Genomic DNA, 19,796 nt, shown 5'->3' on the forward strand with positions numbered 1-19,796 from the left:
TTATTGCCAAAAAAACTGCAACACGATGCACACAAGCACAGCTGACCATAAGTCCAGTTTTCATTTGAAAAGGTGTCTGCGGAGGTGGAGTGAACAGTAAAGTGAGACGTCCCAGAAATCGGAAAGGAATGTGTGGCTGGAGTTTGGGGAGGACATGGGAAAGAGTTCTGAATGTGCTGAAGGGGAGGGCGGGCACCATATCCAAAGTCTGGAGCATCAGGAGGGACTCCAGCATGGTGGTTTGCCGCCCCAAAACTTTTAACAGCCTCTCCATTGCATCCCTAGTGTATGCCTCATTTTCTTTTCTTTCCTGCTTCTCGCTTTCCCTCCACTGCCTGCATTCCGTCTTGTCCGCATCAGAGTACTGCCGCACCTCCCAGAACATATCTTCCTTGCTCCATCTTGGGTGCTTTCTCATTGGGCAGAAACACTCGGCTGGAGTTGAGGGGGTGCCTTCTTTCAAAGACATATCTGGTGAAGCACAAGAAACAATAAAAAGAAGCATGATCATTAAATACACGTACAGCATTGAAACACAACGTTAAAATACACTGCTGGTAACACACCAGTCACTTTCCCGCTGACCCTTGACAAGCACACCAGCCGGCGAACACTACAAGGATGGTGAGTGTTCCCAGGGGTGGTGGACATTGGGGGGTGGGAGAAAAGCAATGTGAAAAGGGTTGCGGGGCACTTCTGAGGGGACAATACTCTAAAGTTTTCCACAGGTGGGGGTCATTGAGGCAGATACCTCTCTCCTGAGAGTAAGCAAGAAAGCAATCATGCATCTACTACATGCTTTCAGTTTCCGCCCTGGTCCCTATGATACTCACCTGTGTGCTGCTTTGGTCCTTGCCCAAGTAAAGGCTGAATGGCGCGAGAAAGTGTCCCTCAAAGGGGGAAGGAACAAAGCAGTTCTGTCAAGGAACCTCCAGCAGAGGATTGGCAGGTACCTGCAGGAAAGTTTCCGAGAGATCTCTCTGGAGGATTCCAGTAAAATCACGGTGTGCATCAACACCCTGTTCTGCCATACTGCCTAGCTGCTTGGGGAAAGGCCCCAGCACACACAAACACTGCCAGCCTTGTACATTTCTCTGCCCTCAACCCACCTCTGCACTTCACAAAGCAAAACCACTTACTAGGGGCCTCCTCTCCTGCTTCTGGCTCACCTGATTGTGACTGATAAGACACCTGCAGAGTGGAGAACAGCTCCTGACTGGACATAGCACTGGGCAACCCTGGCATGGGCTCCACATCTTTTAATGCCTCCACATCATTATCGATGATATCCTCCTCTGGGTTAGGTTGAATTTCCATTGGCTCCAGCCCCACCGAAGTATCCACAGGGCTCTTGGTGGTGGAAGTGGGGTTGCTACCAAAGATAGCATCCAACTCCTTATAAAAATGGCAAGTCTGGGGCGCAGCATAGGAGCGACTGTTTGCCTCCCTTGCCTGCTGGTACGTGTGCCTCAGCTCCTTCACCTTTGCTCTGCACTTCCACTTCTCCCGATCAAAGCCCTTTTCCTGCAAGCTGCAAGAAATCTTCCCCTAGGTATCGAAATTCCTACAGCTGGAGCACAACTGGGACTGCACAGCATCCTCTCTCCAAATCCTCAGCAGATCCAGCAGCTCCACAGTGGTCCAAGTGGAAGACCATTTGCGGCATGGATCCACCATGGCTACCTGGGAAGATGTGATGTGAACACTCCACACCGAGTAAACAGGAAGGGGAATTTCAAAATTCCTGGGCCTTTAAAGGGGGAGGAGTGGAAAGTATTTACTTGGATGCAGGGCAGCAGAGTTGAAACTCCTGACCAGCGTGGTTAGGATGGGCATTGTGGGATGCCTTCAGGAGGCCAATTACAGCAATGAAATCAAGCATCGTGTCTACACTGGCACTTCGGCGACAAAACTTTTGAGTAAACGGCGTTACAACTGTCATTCAGGTGCCTTTATTCCGTCACTGAAACTAAGGAGTTCCATCGTCAAAAGCGGCTTTGTAGTGTTTACAACTCCACTATTTCTTCACCAAATGCTGCCTTTTGGCAAAAAAACTTGGCAGTGCAGATAAGGCCTAAGGAACAATGAGGGAAAACCAGCATCCACTCGTGCTTCCTGCTGGCACCTATTAAGGTTTCCCACACCATGATGTATCGGAATTATTGATGAAAGGAGCACCATAAAATATGGAATTGACATTAATAGGGTCATTTGTTCATAATTCATTTATCTTAATCATAAAAATGTCATTTTTCAGTGTGTGTGGAGCGACCAACCTGCTTCATCCATGAGACTAGCCTCCAGCTGTGCGTGTAGTGTCTCATATTAACACTGTCTCTCCATCCAGGCATTTGTCCTGCGACGATCACCCTAGACCCTGGGCACAATCAGGAAGTCAGGGAAACGTACAGTACATGCAGGAAACACCATTGTGCCTCAGCGTTGGACATCTTCTCTCCTATTCCATGTCAGATTCCAACTCAACCGACTTCACCAACCCCTCCACCTTCATCCTGCTGGGCATTCCTGGCCTGGAGGCAGCCCATGTCTGGATCTCCATCCCCTTCTGCACCATGTACATCATAGCCATCTTGGGAAACTTCACCATCCTGTTCATCGTGAAGAGGGAGCCGAGCCTCCATGGGCCCATCTACTATTTCCTCTGCATGCTGGTCGTCACCGACCTGGTCCTGTCTACGGCCGTCCTGCCCAAAATGCTGAGCATCTTCTGGTTCAATTCCAGGGAGATCAATTTCAGCGCCTGCCTCACCCAGACGTACTTCACTCTCAGCTTCTCTGTGACACATTCTGGGATCCTCATAGCCATGGCTTTTGATCGCTACGTGGCCATCTGTGTAGCGATCAAAACGGTCAACTTCCCAACTCCAAACCATTTTGAGACCGATCAGTAGCAGCTTGGAGTTGCCAGCTTCCACAATGCGATCGCCATGCGCTTTCCCACCGAGAGCACAGCTCTCATTTGGGTGTCCTTGCGCGGGAGGGCTGGGGGGAGTTCAGTACACAATTCCAGGAAGGTGGCTTTCCACATCCAGAAGTTCTGCAGCCACTGCGCGTCATCCCAGACCTGCAGAACGATGCGATTCCACCACTCGCTGCTAGTTTCCCGAGCCCAAAAATGTCGCCTTCGCAGCTTTGAGATTGACTCCACTGCCATTCGCGATGTGCTGCTGACAGCTAGGAGAGCTGTGCGGGATCCATTCCCGCAGACAGAGGTGGTGGGCTGAGCAGAAAACACGGGATGTTGGAAAATGACACAACTGGATACGGAAGCACATGGAATGCTGGGACGGAAAGAAATGCATCATGGGACATTGAGCCCGGAGCCATGATATGCTGCGATCCGCTCTGCCTTCCCTATGTGCACCTATGTGCACAAGATGGAGAGCCTTAACAATTGTTTAGTTACTGGTTTTCCTTTCCCCTCAGTATCCCCTTGAAACGAGGTGGCCTTTGGCAGGATACTACTGAGAGTACCAATTCTGGACAAATTGCTTAGAGCAGGGCAGTCATAGCCCAAGGCTGGGGGTCCTTTACCTTTAAGGCACGCCAAACCAGCCAAACAGAGAGGACTTTGGTTTTACCCCACTGGCTAACCAGAAGTCATACAAGCAATACCCTCAGATACTCCAGTTCCCTTGTATCACCACCAGCGCCACTCCTTATGGGGATGAATGGTTATGAAAACCAATTCCTCAGTTAAAGGAAAAAAGTTCTCCCGATCCCAAAGGACCAAGCCCCCAGACCAGGTCAATATACAAGTTAGATCTTACCCACAAATCATGCTGTTCTCAATCCTTTAGAATCTAAAATCTACAGGTTTATTTATAAAATGAAAGAAATATAGAGGAGTGTTAAAATTGGTTCAATGGAATCAAATACATATAACAATTGTAAAGTTCTTCATTCAAGCTTGTGTCAGGCTTGATGGGATTACTGCTGATTTAAAGCAATCAAGTCTCTGGAGTACAAACATCCCATCCTGGATGGGTTGTTCAGTCCTTTGTTCAGAGCTTCAGTTTCAAGCACAGTTCCTCCAGAAGTCAGAAGCAGGATCATAAACATACAGCTAAGGATAGCATAAAATCCCTCCTTTACCTGTAAAGGCTCAAGAAGCTCAGATAACCTGGCTGGCACCTGACCAAAAGGACCAATAAGGGGAGAAGATACTTTCAAATCTGTGGGGGAAGGTTTTTGTTTTGTGTTTTCTTTGTGTTTTCTTGGGAGGCAGAGAGGCACCAGGTCAGGGAAATCCATCTCCTCCATAACTTCAAATATAAACATGATACACACATACATACAGCATAATCATAACCAGCAAATTACAACCTTTTCATAGACACCTTACTTGACCTTCTTTGTACAAGATTTGGTGCCACTTTAGGACCTTGCTTGCAACAATGATCTATATGGTCACAGTTCATGTCAATAACATCACACCCCTTTAGTAGCGATCTCAGTCTAAGGCGATCTTTGGGGTCTTGGTATGCCAGGGTCTGATGAGATAAGGAAGTAAGTGGGCTTTACATATTGGCTAGCCCCCTGCAGAGCTGCTTCCCAACCCCAGAGTTATGGCCATGGAAATAATCCACCTCCCTCTTGGACTCTCCTTGTGATTCCCACTCCCAGCACTGAGACCTTCCCCTCCCCTTTCCAAGAGGGCTGTGGTCTGTGCTGTCTGGGCTAAGAGCTGTGTCTTTTCACACCTGCTTCCTGTGTCATAGAATCGTAGAATATCAGGGTTGGAAGGGACCTCAGGAGGTCATCGAGTCCAACCCCTGCTCAAGGCAGGACCAATCCCCAATTAAATCATCCCAGCCAGGGCTTTGTCAAGCCTGACCTTAAAAATATCTAAGGAAGGAGATTCCACCACCTCCCTAGGTAACGCATTCCAAGTGTTTCACCACCATCCTAGTGAAAAGATTTTCCTAATATCCAACCTAAACCTCCCTCCACTGCAACTTGAGACCATTACTCCTTGTTCTGTCATCAGCTACCTCTGAGAACAGTCTAGATCCATCCTCTTTGGAACCCCCTTTCAGGTAGTTGAAAGTAGCTATCAAATCCCCCCTCATTCTTCTCTTCTGCAGACTAAACAATCCCAGTTCCCTCAGTCTCTCCTCAGAAGTCATATGTTCCAGTCCCCTAATCATTTTTGTTGCCCTCTGCTGGACGTTTTCCAATTTTTCCACATCCTTCTTGTAGTGTGGGGCCCAAAACTGGACACTGTACTCCAGATGAGGCCTCACCAATGTTGAATAGAGGGGAACGATCACGTCTCTCAATCTGCTGGCAATGCCCCTACGTATACATCCCAAAATGCCATTGGCCTTCTTGGCAACAAGGGCACACTGTTGACTCATATCCAGCTTCTCGTCCACTGTAACCCCTAGGTCCTTTTCTGCAGAACTGTTGCCTAGCCATTCAGTCCCTAGTCTGTAGCGGTGCATGGGATTCTTCCATCCTAAGTGCAGGATTCTACACTTGTCCTTGGTGAACCTCATCAGATTTCTTTTGCCCCAATCCTCCAATTTGTCTAGGTCCCTCTGTATCCTGTTCCTACCCTCCAGCGTATCTACCTCTCCTCCCAGTTTAGTGTCATCTGCAAACTTGCTGAGGGTGCAATCCACACCATCCTCCAGATCATTTATGAAGATATTGAACAAAACCAGACCCAGGACTGACCCTTGGGGCACTCCACTTCATACCGGCTGCCAACTAGACATGGAGCCCTTGATCACTTCCCATTGAGCCCGACAATCTAGCCAACTTTCTATCCACCTTATAGTCCATTCATCCAGCCCATACTTCTTTAACTTGCTGGCAACAATACTGTGGGAGATCGTCTCAAAAGCTTTGCTAAAGTCAAGAAACAACATGTCCACTGCTTTCCCCTCATCCAAAGAGCCAGTGATCTCGTCATAGAAGGCAATTAGGTTAGTCAGGCATGACTTGCCCTTGGTGAATCCATGCTGACTGTTCCTGATCACTTTCCTCTCCTCTAAGTGCTTCAGAATTGATTTCTTGAGGACCTGCTCCATGATTTTTCCAGGGACTGAGGTGAGGCTGACTGGCCTGTAGTTCCCAGGATCCTCCTTCTTTCCTTTTTTAAAGATGGGCACTACATTAGCCTTTTTCCAGTCCTCCGGGACTTCCCCCGATCACTATGAGTTTTCAAAGATAATGGCCAAAGGCTCTGCAATCACATCCGCCAACTCCTTTAGCACTCTCGGATGCAGCGCATGCGGCCCCATGGACTTGTGCTCATCCAGCTTTTCTAAATAGTCCCAAACCACTTCTTTCTCCACAGAGGGCTGGTCACCTCCTCCCCATGCTGTGCTGCCTAGTGCAGTAGTCTGGGAGCTGACCTTGTTCGTGAAGACAGAGGCAAAAAAAGCATTGAGTACATTAGCTTTTTTCACATCCTCTGTCACTAGGTTGCCTCCCTCATTCAGTAAGGGGCCCACTCTTTCCTTGACTTTCTTCTTGTTCCTAACATACCTAACTTCTTGTTACTCTTATCATCTTCCACTTCTTGTAAGCCTCTTTTTTGTGTTTAAGATCAGCAAGGATTTCACTGTTAAGCCAAGCTGGTTGCCTGCCATATTTACTATTCTTTCTACACATCGGGATGGTTTGTCCCTGTAACCTCAATAAGGATTCTTTAAAATACAGAGTCTTCCCAACCCAGGGAATTTCCTCCTCCCCTCTGTCAGTTGGGTCATTAGCATTTCCACAGACAACCATTGATTCAGTTGGACCTGCATCCTGTCTGAGAGGGACAGAGTTACTTTTCACAAGCATGTCAGGAACAAAGTCCTGAATAATCGGGAGCTGGATTGGAATACCCTGCGTCACCCCTCTCTCTATCCCCGAGAGGTCAGTTGTGTGACAGCTCCTCTTCCGGAGGTCAGTTCTTTCTCAAAGGCTGAGCCATAGGTTGGGTGCCTGGGAGCACAAATGCTGAATCGTCCATTCTGTCCTGAGTATCCTCCCCAATGTAATCAGTGAGGAGACATTCCTGTACTCCCACTATTCGTCCCCCAGTTTGTCCTATAGACACTGTTTCACATCATCTTTACATCTTTTTAAGATGTGCTCCTGACCAACTAGATCAAACATTCCTTCAAAGCTTGTAACACCTGGGCCCCTTACCCACTTTCCCATCAAATCTTCCATTTGTTAACATATTTCACGTTACGTACCAGCACCCCACTTAAGATTCCTAAATGTCACGCTATACGTTTCAGGGGTAATCTGAAATGGTTTCAAAACCATTTCTTTGAATTTACAATAATCTAAAGCATCATCAGATGGCATTTTATTGAATATATCCACAGCTTTACCGGTTAAATTAGCAACTAAAGTGGGAATCTTCTTGTCATCTTGTCATCAGGAACCTTATGAGTCACACACAGTCTCTCAAAGATAGTGAAGTATTCAGCAATATCTCCTGCCTCCTTGTATGCAGGATGCAGCTGTTCCCATCTGAGGATTTTTGGAGAGGTGGGAATCAGTGGAGTGGTTCTGCTTTTCCAGCAAGTCCAAGTGGTGATTCCGCGCTCTCTCTCTTTCTCCTCAGTTTCTTCTTGTTTTAGTTCCATAGCCCTTCTGTGTTCAGCCTCATCACTGGCAGCTTCTGCCAGCTTTAGCTGCAATAGTCTCCTCTGCTCTTTTTATTTTTCTACTGCCTGCAATCTGAATAGCTCCGATTTCACAATTGTTTAGCTCTTTGCACTCATCTTGTTACTTTTCTGTCCCTACTTCCTTTTCCTGAAATAAGCAAACAGAAAACAACATACTGGTAACCTCTTTGACTGATCTCCAGCCACCACACTTAAAGTCTTCCTTAAAATTTCTACACCAGTGTATGAAGTGCAAATCTCACTCAGAGCAAGTTGTGCATTTTACCCTGTTCACTGTGCCACTGTGAAGGACTTCCTGGGGTGCAACCTGGAATTGGGGTACCGCTGAGCCTTATGGCACACCAGTCTGAGTCCCCTCTCACACTGTGATCATGTGACAAGCTGCAGACCCCTCCAGGTCCTGCACTCACACAAACATTCACAGGCAGGGACACACCCGGCTGAGTTACATGAATGCTTTCGCCAGCCATTCATGAACCAACAATAGCGAGGCTCCAGTCAATTCCCCCCAGCTCACCAGCTTAGGACCCCAGAGCTGTACCATCTTGCCCTGGTCAGAAGCCTGGCTTATTAACAAGTCTGCCCCTCCCTCAGTGTGGAGGGGACAATGTACCAGCCCCTCTCCTTGAGCAGATTTCCGTTTTGCATTTCAAACAACACACTGTTTTAGGTAAAAAACATAAAAGCGATTTATTCACTACAGAAGGATAGATTTTTAGTGATTATAACAAGGTGTAGAGACCAAAGTAGATGATTTAAGAGATACAGCAAAATCACCATCTGAGTTCCCTAAACTAGACATGGTTTGAATCAAGCAGTATCTCATCCTGATGGTACAAACAGTTCATCAGTCTTCCATACACTGGCCGGGATTTCTCCTTTCCAGCTCCCCAGTCAAAATCTTTTCCCTCTAAATCTTTTCCTTTGACATGTTGAGTTTGCGGGGGTGGGGGGGGAGTGAGGCCAAGTGACGATATCACTTCCCCTTTTTATATCTTCTGCCAGATGCAGGGAACTTCATTGTCCCAAACAAAGCCCCCAGCACAATTAGTGGGAAAGTACAGGCACAAGATGGAGTCTGGTGTCACATGAGATGGTCACATGTCCTTGCGTGCTTCAGTGAGTCATAGCAGGGGCCATTACCCATATTCTGGCTACAACATCTACAGGAAAGTCCATCCGGTGGGGAGAAGCTTCTCCCATGGCCCATTGTTCTCATTGATGGGCCATCAACTTGAATAGTCCATTCACAAAGTGCTGGCTCGACTGGATGTCAACGACCTTGTGGGAGTTACCACAGGAGCAAACACATTTCAAATACAGGTACATAATCAATATTCATATTTTCAGATTTTAAAAATGAGACACGCATACAAATAGGATAATCATATTTAGCAAACCATAGTTTTTCCAGTGACACCTCACATGACACAGTTTGTACAAGATTTGTGGCAATGATATGAAAGCTATATTTGTGGCAACTATATAACAGTGGTGAATATGGGGGTGCCAGGTTGTTGTTTTGGGGTACAGCCTGGAAGCTGTTGAAACCTCTGTGCCCCCAAAACCATTCAGCTGGGTTGGCCTCTCCCCCTACTCTTCTGATGACACACAGCCAGCCCCTCTGGGCCCTGGTATCACCCAGCATGACAGCAGGTGGTGCCACACATCCAACTAAGTTACTTGAATGCTTTACCTAAGTCACTCATAGACCAATAATTGAGGCACCAGAGAATTTCCCAGCTCCCCAGCCTTGCACCTCTACTGGACCATAAACCCCAAATTATACCATCTTGCACTACACAGAGATCTGTACAGTGTGAACTCATTAGTCTGCCCTCCCCTCAATGGGGGAAGATATTCACCAACCTTTGTTAGCAGAGCTAAGAGTCCCAAACACTTCACTCAAAACCACACTGGTTCAGACAAAACATAAATCAGGTTTATTAACTACAGAAGGGTAGATGTTACGTAATTATAAGTGATAGCAAACAGACCAAAGCAGGTTACTTAGGAAATTAAACAAACTTGCAGATTAAGATTTTTAGAATGATACCTCACAGGGCATGCTTTGTAGAAAACATACCATAATTACATCACCATGGTAAATATGGGGTGCTTTAGGGTGCAGAGTGTCACAGGGATGAACCAGAGAGTGACAGGGGGAGGAGAGGAGAGAGTTGCAGGCGGGGCCTTGAGGGAAGAGGCAGAGCAGGGGTGGAACCTGGGGGAAGAGGCAGAGTAGAGGGGTGGGGCCTCAGGGTTCCAGTTACCAGCAATTAGAAAGGTGGCAACCCTAGGAGTTCTACATAGATGGACTCCCCAGTTTGTCACGCTGACACAGCACGGTAAGGTCCGGAAAGGATTTAATGTCTCTTTGACTGGCCAGTCAGTGATTCAGGGAAGAGGGCCCAGCACCATGTCACCAGCCAGCTCTGCATGGAGCGTGGTCTGAGAACCAGAGCACCAGCAGAAAATTTTAGGTCCCTTTCTGAATAAAGAGCTGGAGCAGCCTATCCTGGATCTCCTGAGTCTTCGCCCCATAGATGATGGGGTTTAGCATGGGGGGCACCAGGAGGTACATGTTGGACATGAGAACATGGAAAGGCAGGGCCACATTGTGCCCAAACCGTTGTGTGAGGGCGGCAAACAGATGTGGGATGTAAAAGGCTAAGATGACACAGAGGTGAGAGCCGCAGGTCCCAAAAGTCTTGAGGCGGGCATCCTTTGTAGGGAGGCTGAAGATGGCCCTGAGGATCTGGGTATAGGACACGGCGATAAAAAACACATCCAGACCGATCACCAAGAATGCCACAGAGAGGCTGTAGTAACTACTGACGCTGATGTCGGTGCAGGCCAGCTTCACCACAGTGATGTGCTCACAGTAGGTGTTTGGAATGATGTTGGTTCTGCAATATGGCCACCTCCTTGCCAGGAAGGGATGGGGCAGTATGAGCATGATGCCGCGCAGCACCACGGCCAGGGAAATTTTGGCCACCACAGGGTTCGTCAGGGTGGTGGAATGTCTCAGGGGATCGCAGATGGCCACATAGCGATCAAAAGCCATGGCCACCAGGATCCCAGACTCTATCATAAAGAAACTGAGAAGGAAGTACATCTGGGTGAGGCAGGCACTGAAATTGATCTCCCTGGAATTGAACCAGAAGATGCTCAGCATTTTGGGCAGCACTGATGTAGACAGCACCAGGTCTGTGCTGGCTAGCATGCAGAGGAAATAGTACATGGGTGCATGGAGGCTCGGCTCCATCTTGACGATGAACATGATGATGAAGTTCCCCAAGATGGCTATGGCATAGATCATGCAGAAGGGGATGGAGATCCAGACATGTGCTGCCTCCAGGCCAGGAATGCCCAGCAGGATGAAGGTGGAGGGGTTGGTGAAGTCGGTTGAGTTGGAATCTGACATGGTGTAGGATGAAGGTGTCCAATACTGAGGCAGAACAGTGTTTTCTGCATCTACCGTACATTCCCCTGACTTCCTGTATGTGCCCAGGATCTAGGGTGATGATTGCAAGACAAATACCTGGATTTAGAGACAATGTTAATATGAGACACTTCATGCACTACTGGAGGCTGTTCTCATGAATAAAGCAGGTTAGTCTCTCTTCACACACTGAAAAATGATATTTTCATTTTTCAGATAAATGAATTATGAACAACTGACCCTACTAATGCCAATTCCATATTTGATGGTGCTCCCTGTGTCAATAATTCCTGCACATCCTGGTGTGGGAAACCTTAATAGGCACCAGCAGGAAACACGAGTGGATACTGGTTTTCCCTTATTGGTCCCTCGGCCTTGTTTATACTGCCAAATTTTTTCGACAAAAGGCAGCATTTGGTGACAAAATAGTGGAGGTGTAAGTACGACAAAGCCGCTTTTGACAACGGAACTCCTCAGTTGCAGTGACGTAATAAAGCCGCCTTGACGAGAGTTGCAAGGTCTTTACCCAAAATTTTTATTGCCAAAGTGCCAGTGTAGACACCCTACTTGATTTTATCACTGTAATTGGCCCATTGGTTTTCTCCCACGCCCAACGTCCCCCACCCTTGGGAACAGACACCATGCTTGCAGTGTTTGCTGGCATACGTGCTTAGAATCATAGAATCATAGAATATCAGGGTTGGAAGGGACCTCAGGAGGTCATCTAGTCCAACCCCCTACTCAAAGCAGGACCAATCCCCAATTAAATCATTCCAGCCAAGGCTTTGTCAAGCCTGACCTTAAAAACTTCTAAGGAAGGAGATTCTACCACCTCGCTAGGTAACGCATTCCAGTGTTTCACCACCCTCCTAGTGAAAAAGTTTTTCCTAATATCTAACCTAAACCTCCCCCACTGCAACTTGACAAGGGTCAAGGGTCAGCGGGAAAGTGACTGGTGTGTTACCAGCAGTGTATTTTAATGTAGTGTTTCAATGTTGTATGTGTACTTAACAATAATGCTTCTGTTTATTGTTACTTGTGCTTCACCAGTTATGTCCTTGAAAGGAGGCACCCCTCCACTCCACCTAAGTGACTCCAGCAGATAAGAAAGCACCCAAGACGGAGCAAGGAAGATATGTCCTGGGAGGTGCTGTAGTACTCTGCTGCAGACAAGATGGAATGCAGGCACTGGCGGGACAGCGACAAACATGAAAGAAGAGAAAAATAGGCATACCCTAGGGATGCAATGGAAAGGGAGATAAAAGTTTTGGAGCAGCACACCAACATGCTGCAGTTCCTCCTGATGCTTCAGACTGAGCAGATGGGACCTTCCCGTGCAGCATATTCAGAACTCTTTCCCATGTCCTCCCCAAACTCCGCCCACTCATTCCTTTCCCTTAGATGATGGGGTTGAGCATTGGGGGCACCAGGAGGTACATGTTGGACATGAGAACATGGAAATGCAGGGCCACCTTGTGCCCAAACCGTTGTGCGATGATGGCCAATAGATGTGGGATGTAAAAGGCTAAGATGACACCGAGGTGGGAGCCGCATGTCCCAAAAATCTTGAGCTGGGTGTCCTATGTTGGGAGGCTGAAGATGGCCCTGAGGATCTGGGTATAGGACATGGTGATAAAAAGCACATCCAGACCGATTGCCAAGAATTGCCACAGAGAGGCTATAGTAACTACTGAGGCGGATGCCGGCACAGTCCAGCTTCACCACAACGATGTGCTCACAGTAGGAGTTTGGAATGATGTTGGCTCTGCAATATGGCCCTCCTACTTGCCAGGAAGGGATAGGGCAGTATGAGCATGACGCCACGCACCACCACGGCCAGGCCAATTTTGGACCACCGCTGGGTTTGTCAGAGTGGTGGAATGTCTCAGGGGATCGCAGATGGCCACATAGCGATCAAAAGCCATGGCCACAAAGATCCCAGATTCTATCGCAGAGCAGCTGAGAATGAAGTACATCTGGGTGAGGCAGGCACTGAAATTGATCTCCCTGGAATTGAACCAGAAGATGCTCAGCATTTTGGGCAGGACAGCCATAGACGGGACCCGGTCGGTGACGACCAGCGTGCAGAGGAAATAGTACAAAGGCCCATGGAGGCTCGGCTCCTTCTTCACGATGAAGAGGATGGTGAAGTTCCCCAAGATGGCTATGGCATACATGGCGCAGAAGGGGATGGAGATCCAGAAATGGGCTGCCTCCAGGCCAGGAATGCCCAGCAGGATGAAGGTGGAGGGGTTTGTAAAGTCAGTTGAGTTGGAATCAGACATGGTCTAGGGGAGAAGGTGTCCAACACTGAGGCAGAAAGGTGTTTCCTGCATGTACCGTACGTTCCCCTGACTTCCTGTATGAACCCAGGGTCTAGGGCAATAGTCACAGGACAAATACCTGGATGGAGAGACAGTGTTAATATGAGACACTTCATGCACTACTGGAGGCTATTCTCATGGATGAAGCAGGTTGGTCGCTCCACACACACTGAAAAATGACATTTTCATTATTCAGATAAATGAATTATGAACAACAGACCCTAATACTGCAATTCCATATTTTATAGTGCTCCCTTCATCAATAATTCCTACACATCCTGGTGTGGGAAACCTTAACAGGCACCAGCAGGAAGCACGAGTGGATACTGGTTTTCCCTGATTGGTCCCTCGGCATTGTCTACACTGCCAAGCTTTTTCGCCAAAAGGCAGCATTTAGTAACGAAATAGTGGAGGTGTTAACACCTCAAAGCCACTTTCCCTAACGGAACTCCGCAGTTTCAGTGACGTAATAAAGCCACCTGGACAAGAGTTGCAAGGTTTTTACTCAAACTTTTTGTCACCAAAGTGCCAGTGTAGACACCCTGCTTGATTTTATCACTGTAATTGGCCCATTGCTTTTCTCCCATGCCCAGTGTCCCCCACCCCTGGGAACACATTCCATGCTTGCAATGTTCACTGGCATGTTTGCTTGTCAAGAGTTATGGGGAAAGAGACTGGTGTGTTACCAGTGGTGTATTTTAATGTAGCATTTCAATGCTGTACGTATAGTTAACAATAATGCTTCTGTTTATTGTTACGTGTGCTTCATCAGATATGTTCTTGAAAGGAGGCACCCCCTCCACTCCAGCTGAGTGTCTCCACTGGATAAGAAAGCACCAAAGATGGAGCAAGGAAGATATGTTCCAGGAGGTGCGGCAGTACTCTGATGCAGACAAGACGGAATGCAGGCAGTGGAGGGACAGCGAGAAGCAGGAAAGGAAAGAAAATGAAGCATACACTAGGGATGAAATGGAGAGACTGATAAAAGTTTTGGAGCAGCAAACCAACATGCTGCAGTCCCTCCTGATGCTCCAGACTGAGCAGATGGGTGCCCGCCCTCCCCTTCAGCACATTCAGAACTCTTTCCCATGTCTGCCCCAAACTCCGCCCACTCATTCCTTTCCGATTTCTGGGACGTCTCACTTTACCGTTCACTCCACCTCCCACAGACACCTTTTCAAATGAAAGCTGGACTTACGCTCAGCAGTGTGTGTGTGCGTATGGTGTTGTGGGTTTTTTGGCAATAAAAGGAAAGTTATTTGAATAATAAATACTCTTTGTTTGTTTCCGTTGAAGTTATGATAACAGATGGCAGCAGCAAACTAGCAAGCAGTTTCATCATTTCCTTACATTGAAACCTGGACCAGAACAATCACAACTGCTTCCTACCCTACCAAAACTGGACTTCATTATGCATTACAATCCCATGCATAGCAATAAACATTACTTGTTCTCATTTTCAAAGTGTTGCCGTAAAGCGTCCCTGATTTGAATTGCCCCCATTGTGCCCTCTGCTAGCCTTGATATCGGACTGCTTAAAATCAGCAGCCATCTGTTCTGTTTCTTTGTTCCTTAACAAGAGTTTATGAGAGAGCTAAAAAACGTCGATTCCACAGTCAAGAAAGTGGAGAACTTTGGTTAAAAACCCAGTTCAGTAACAAAGTAAAGGAAGCAACGGGGGCGGGGGGGGGGGGGGAAGCAATATATAACGAATGGTAAAAAGGGAAAATAGATAGCAAGCAATACAAATTGGAAGTTATGAAAATTGATATGGGACGTTACAGAGATCAGGGGGAAATACATCCTTCGCAGGGCTAAGGATAACAAAAAGGAGGATGTTAAGAACAAAAGAAATCCTAGAAAAGGTAAAGGCCAATTCCGAGAGGGAGAAAGGAAACTTGTTAATGTTGGAGAAAAGAGAGATGTGTTCAAGAAATGTTTTTGTTCTGTGTTTGGAAAGGAGCAGTATCAGGTACTCAGATCACACACAGTCATGAAACACTTTCCAGTCCATTAGCAGTCAAAGAGGATGTTAAACAGCATCTACAGTAGAACCTCAGAGATAGAAACACCAGAGTTATAAACTGACCGATCAACCACACATCTCAATCGGAACCAGAAGTAGGCAGTCAGGAAACAATGGAAAAGCTGATATGGGATAAGTATAAAAAAAAAGTCTAGGAGTCTAATTAATTCCACTCAACAACATGGTTTATGGAAACAGGTCTTGTCAAATAAATCCGATTTCATCCTTTCGTGAAAGTACACGTTTGGTTGATCAAGGGAACCAAACAGATGCAACAGACTTCGACTTCCCTGAGGCACTGGATTTAAACATTCAGTTTAAAAAATGAACACTATACAATATCAGTAGATTTTGTGAAATGTTAAATGGACTAAAAGCTGGCTATCTGAGAGATCTCAGAAAGCAGTTGTCAATGGGCCATTGTCCGCAAGTGGGGGGGTTTGTAGTGGAGTTCTGCAGGGATCAGTTCCAGGCCAGATACTAATCAATATTTTCATCAATGATCTGGAAGCAAATAGATTATTGTTGCAAGTAAAATTTGCGGACTACCCAAAGATTGGCAGAGTGGTTACAGTGAGGCGACCAGGGCAGGCATACCGATTGATCTGGAGCATTTGTTGAGCTGGGCCCATGTAAATAAAATGTTTTAATACAGTGAAATGCAAAGTGATCCTCTCAAAACAGGGCATACCAGTCCGACCCCCAGACTAGGGCACTGTATTATGGAACGCAGGGATCCTGAAAAGGATTTAGGGTTGATTGTGGACAACCAACTCATCGTGAGCTCCCGGTGTGATGCTCTGGTCAAAATGACTGATGCGATCCTTGGATGCATAATCAGGGGAGTGGTGAGTTGGAGCAGGGGAAGGATTTACCTCTGTACATGGCATTGATGAAACTGACTGCATCAAGTTCTGGGGTCCCCATTTCAAAAAGGATGTTGTAAAATTGGAGAGGGTGCAGGAAAAAAAAACATATTAATGATTGGAGACAGGAGAAGATGCCTGACAGAGAAAGATTGAAAGAGCTTCATCTATTTATCTCATCAAAAAGACAATCAAGCAGAGACTTCCCTGGGGTGAAAACAGTGGGTGCTAACGGGCTCTGTAATCTAGTTTAGAAAGGCAGAGAAAGACCCAATGGCTGGAAGCTGAAACCAGACAAATTCCAATCGGAAATATAGGCCAAATGATTTGCACTGCAAAGGGAAGTAAGTAGTGGATTCTCCAACGCCCCATGTCTGCAGATCCAGACTGGATGGTTTTCTGGAAGCTCTGCATGAGGGTTTGTCTACACTTAAAACACTACAGCAACACTGCAAAGCGCCGAACTGTAGACACTACTTACATGGATGACAGGGGTTCTCCCGTCAGGGTAGGTACTTCACCTCCCCGAGAGATGGTAGCGAAGTCGATGGAAGAATTCTCTCGACCTCATTCTCTCTACATCAGGGTTAGGTTGATATAGCGACAGCTCTCAGGGTTGTGGATTCTTTCGCCGTAAAATGCAATTTTGGGTTGCATTAACAGAGGCATAGCATGCAAGTCATGGTAGGTGATAGTACTGCCCTACTCAGCACTGGTTAGGTCTCAGTTGGAGTGCTGTGTACAATTTTGGTCACTGCTGTCTAGAAAGGATGTAAAGAAACTGGAAAGGATCCAGTGGTGAGCGAGAAAGATGATCCAAGGGATGGAATGCAAACTGTGCAAGCAAAGGCTGAAGGAACTGGGTATGTTTAGTTTGGAAAAAAGGAGATTAAGGATGGACATGATAGCGATCTTCAAATATTTGAAAGGCTGCCATAAAAAGATGAGGAAAATTTGTTTCTCTCTTGAGACAGAGGGCAGGACAAAAGGCAATGGGTTCAAAGTACAGCAGAGCAGATTGAGATTAAATCTCAGGAAAAACTCCCTCAGTGTAAGAACAGCAGGACAATGGAACAGTCGCCTAGGCAGATGGTGGAAGCTCCTTCACTGGAGGTTTTCCAAAGGAGGCTGGATAGCATCTGTCCTGTATGGTTTAGACACAACAAATCCTACATTTTGGTTTTGGGTTAGACTAGCTGACCCTTGCAGGTCCCTTCTCACCTGCTGGAGGCCATCAGGCGGGGCAGAGCAAAGAGGGACATTTTGGCCAGTGAAATTGGCGCAAACACATCCCCTGTGGCAAGGGCCCCAGAATGTTTAATGGCTGCGCAGAGTGGAAAGGACCACAGACCTATTCTCTAGCCCATCCCGCCCACGTTGCACTGGGTTTGTCGAGCAGGTGAGCTCCTCAGCAAGAGATGGGTACCTGTGCATTCCGAGCCAGACGTGTCTTCCCTGGGAACCCCCTGCAGGCAGCCGTTTCCCACACCTCTCTCAGCCCAGCATCTGCAGCAGCAACACAGAGGTCTGCACCATTTATAATCTAGCTGTGCGCAATCCCAGGGGGGTTCGCTCAGCCTCTAGGGGAGAAGCAGCATCTGAACGGAAACAGGCTGGAGACTGGAGACACTCTCGCCAATGAGATCTGGAGAAAGGTGACTGAGGGGAGATACAAACACTTTCTACAGGCACACGGAGCTATCACTAAGGGGTCAGAGATCAGTAATTCTCATCATTAACCATCATCATAGTGTGCAGCAAGTTTCAGTGAAGGATCTTCAAAACACCTAGCAAAGGAAGGTCACTAGGAACATATCCCCATTATACTAATACTGAGGCAAAGGGAGACGTGACTTGGTGAAGGTCACACAGAGAATGACAGACAGAACCCAGGAGTCCTGACTTCCCTACTGTCATCACGGTCTCTCCATTAGTAACTGAGCACATGACAAGAAGGAAATGGATTCATGGTATAGCATTGCTTGTTTGTTCCATGGCTGTGAGAGACTTGCCCAGGATGCAACCTGGAATTGGGGTACCACTGAGCCCTCTGGCATACCAACCTGGGGTCCCTCTCACACTGTGAGGCTGTGACAAGCTGCAATCTGCTCCAGGTTTTGCACTTCCACAGCCAGAGATGCACCCAGCTGCAGTTACATGAATGCTTTCACTAGGCACTCATGAACCACCAATAGAGAGGCTCCAGCCAATTCCCATCTACCCCCAGCTCCCTAGCTTAGGACCCCAGAGCTGTACTGTCTTACCTTGGTCAGAAGCCCAGAGAGCGTAAGTTTATTACTCAGTCTGCCCCTCCCTCAGTGTGGAGAGGACAATGCACTAGCCCCTGTTCCTGAGCATATTTCCCTTTTACATTTCAAACAACACACTGTATTCGGTAAAAATATATAAAACCTCTTTATTAACTACAGAAGGATAGATTTTAAATGATGATAAGTAATAAGTGTACAGATCAAAGGAGATGAGCTAAGAAATAAAGCAAAATGACAATCTGAGTTCTATAAACTAGACAGGATTTGAATCACGCAGTGTGTCACCCTGATGGTACAAACCGTCCACCTGTCTTCCATACACAGGCTAGAAATGCCTTCAGCCTGGGACCAAATTCCCAGTTCGGTCCTTCTTCCTAAGGTTTTTCCAGGTGTTGAGTTATGCGGGGAGTGAGGCCAAGTGAGTTGTTACTTCCACCTTTTATGGCTTCTGTCTTGTGGAGGGAACCTCATTTTTCCAAGCAAAAGCCCCCAGTACAGTTAGAGGAAAAGTACAAGCACAAATGGAATCCAGTGTCACATCAGCTGGTCGCATGCCCTCGCATGCTTTCAGAACTTTAGATACAAAAATGATACATGCATACAAAGAGGGTACTCCTATTCAGCAAAGCGTAACTTTTTCATTGATACCTTCCATGACATACTTTATATAAAGTATCTCACAGACATATCACTGTGAAGCAGTATCCCCATAGAGCTTCTTGTTTACTATTTGTAACATGTCCGAAAGCTTTTCTCCAAAATCATGCTTGTTGCACCTTTTCATACAATTTACCATCAGTACCAAATTCTTTATTATAAAATTTACCATTAGCAACAAACATTGCATCATAAGATTTAACACCACCACCAAATCTTTTATCACAGATAGGTGTTTTCAAGTATTTTTATTGTACCATGCCTTCTGCTTCGACAGTTTGATTTGTTCAATACCCATTGTGTCTTTCAACTCCTCCCTGAACCTTAACAGTTATTTAGTTACTGGTTTTTCTTTCCCCTCAGTATCCCCTTAAAATGAGGTGGCCTTTGGCGGGATACTACTGAGAGTATCAATTCTGGACAAATTGCTTAGAGCAGGGCAGTCATAGCCCAAGGCTGGGGGTCCTTTACCTTCAAGGCACGCCAAACCAGCCAAACAGAGAGGACTTTGGTTTTACCCCACTGGCTAACCAGAAGTCATACA

General features: G+C 46.8%; 1 protein-coding gene and 1 pseudogene across 1 annotated transcript; both read right to left on the minus strand.

The window, feature by feature from the left end:
* Positions 1–10,143: 10,143 nt before the first annotated feature.
* Positions 10,144–11,141, minus strand: LOC102946747 (olfactory receptor 52H1). The gene is given in 2 exon segments (XM_007053544.3): positions 10,144–11,102; positions 11,105–11,141. Coding segments are annotated over 2 exon segments (996 nt in total).
* Positions 11,142–12,506: 1,365 nt separating this feature from the next.
* LOC119565319 lies at positions 12,507–13,286 on the minus strand (annotated as a pseudogene).
* Positions 13,287–19,796: the final 6,510 nt, after the last annotated feature.

This window comes from Chelonia mydas, chromosome 1 (genome assembly GCF_015237465.2).
Source record: "Chelonia mydas isolate rCheMyd1 chromosome 1, rCheMyd1.pri.v2, whole genome shotgun sequence".
NCBI classification, from domain to species: Eukaryota; Metazoa; Chordata; order Testudines; family Cheloniidae; genus Chelonia; species Chelonia mydas.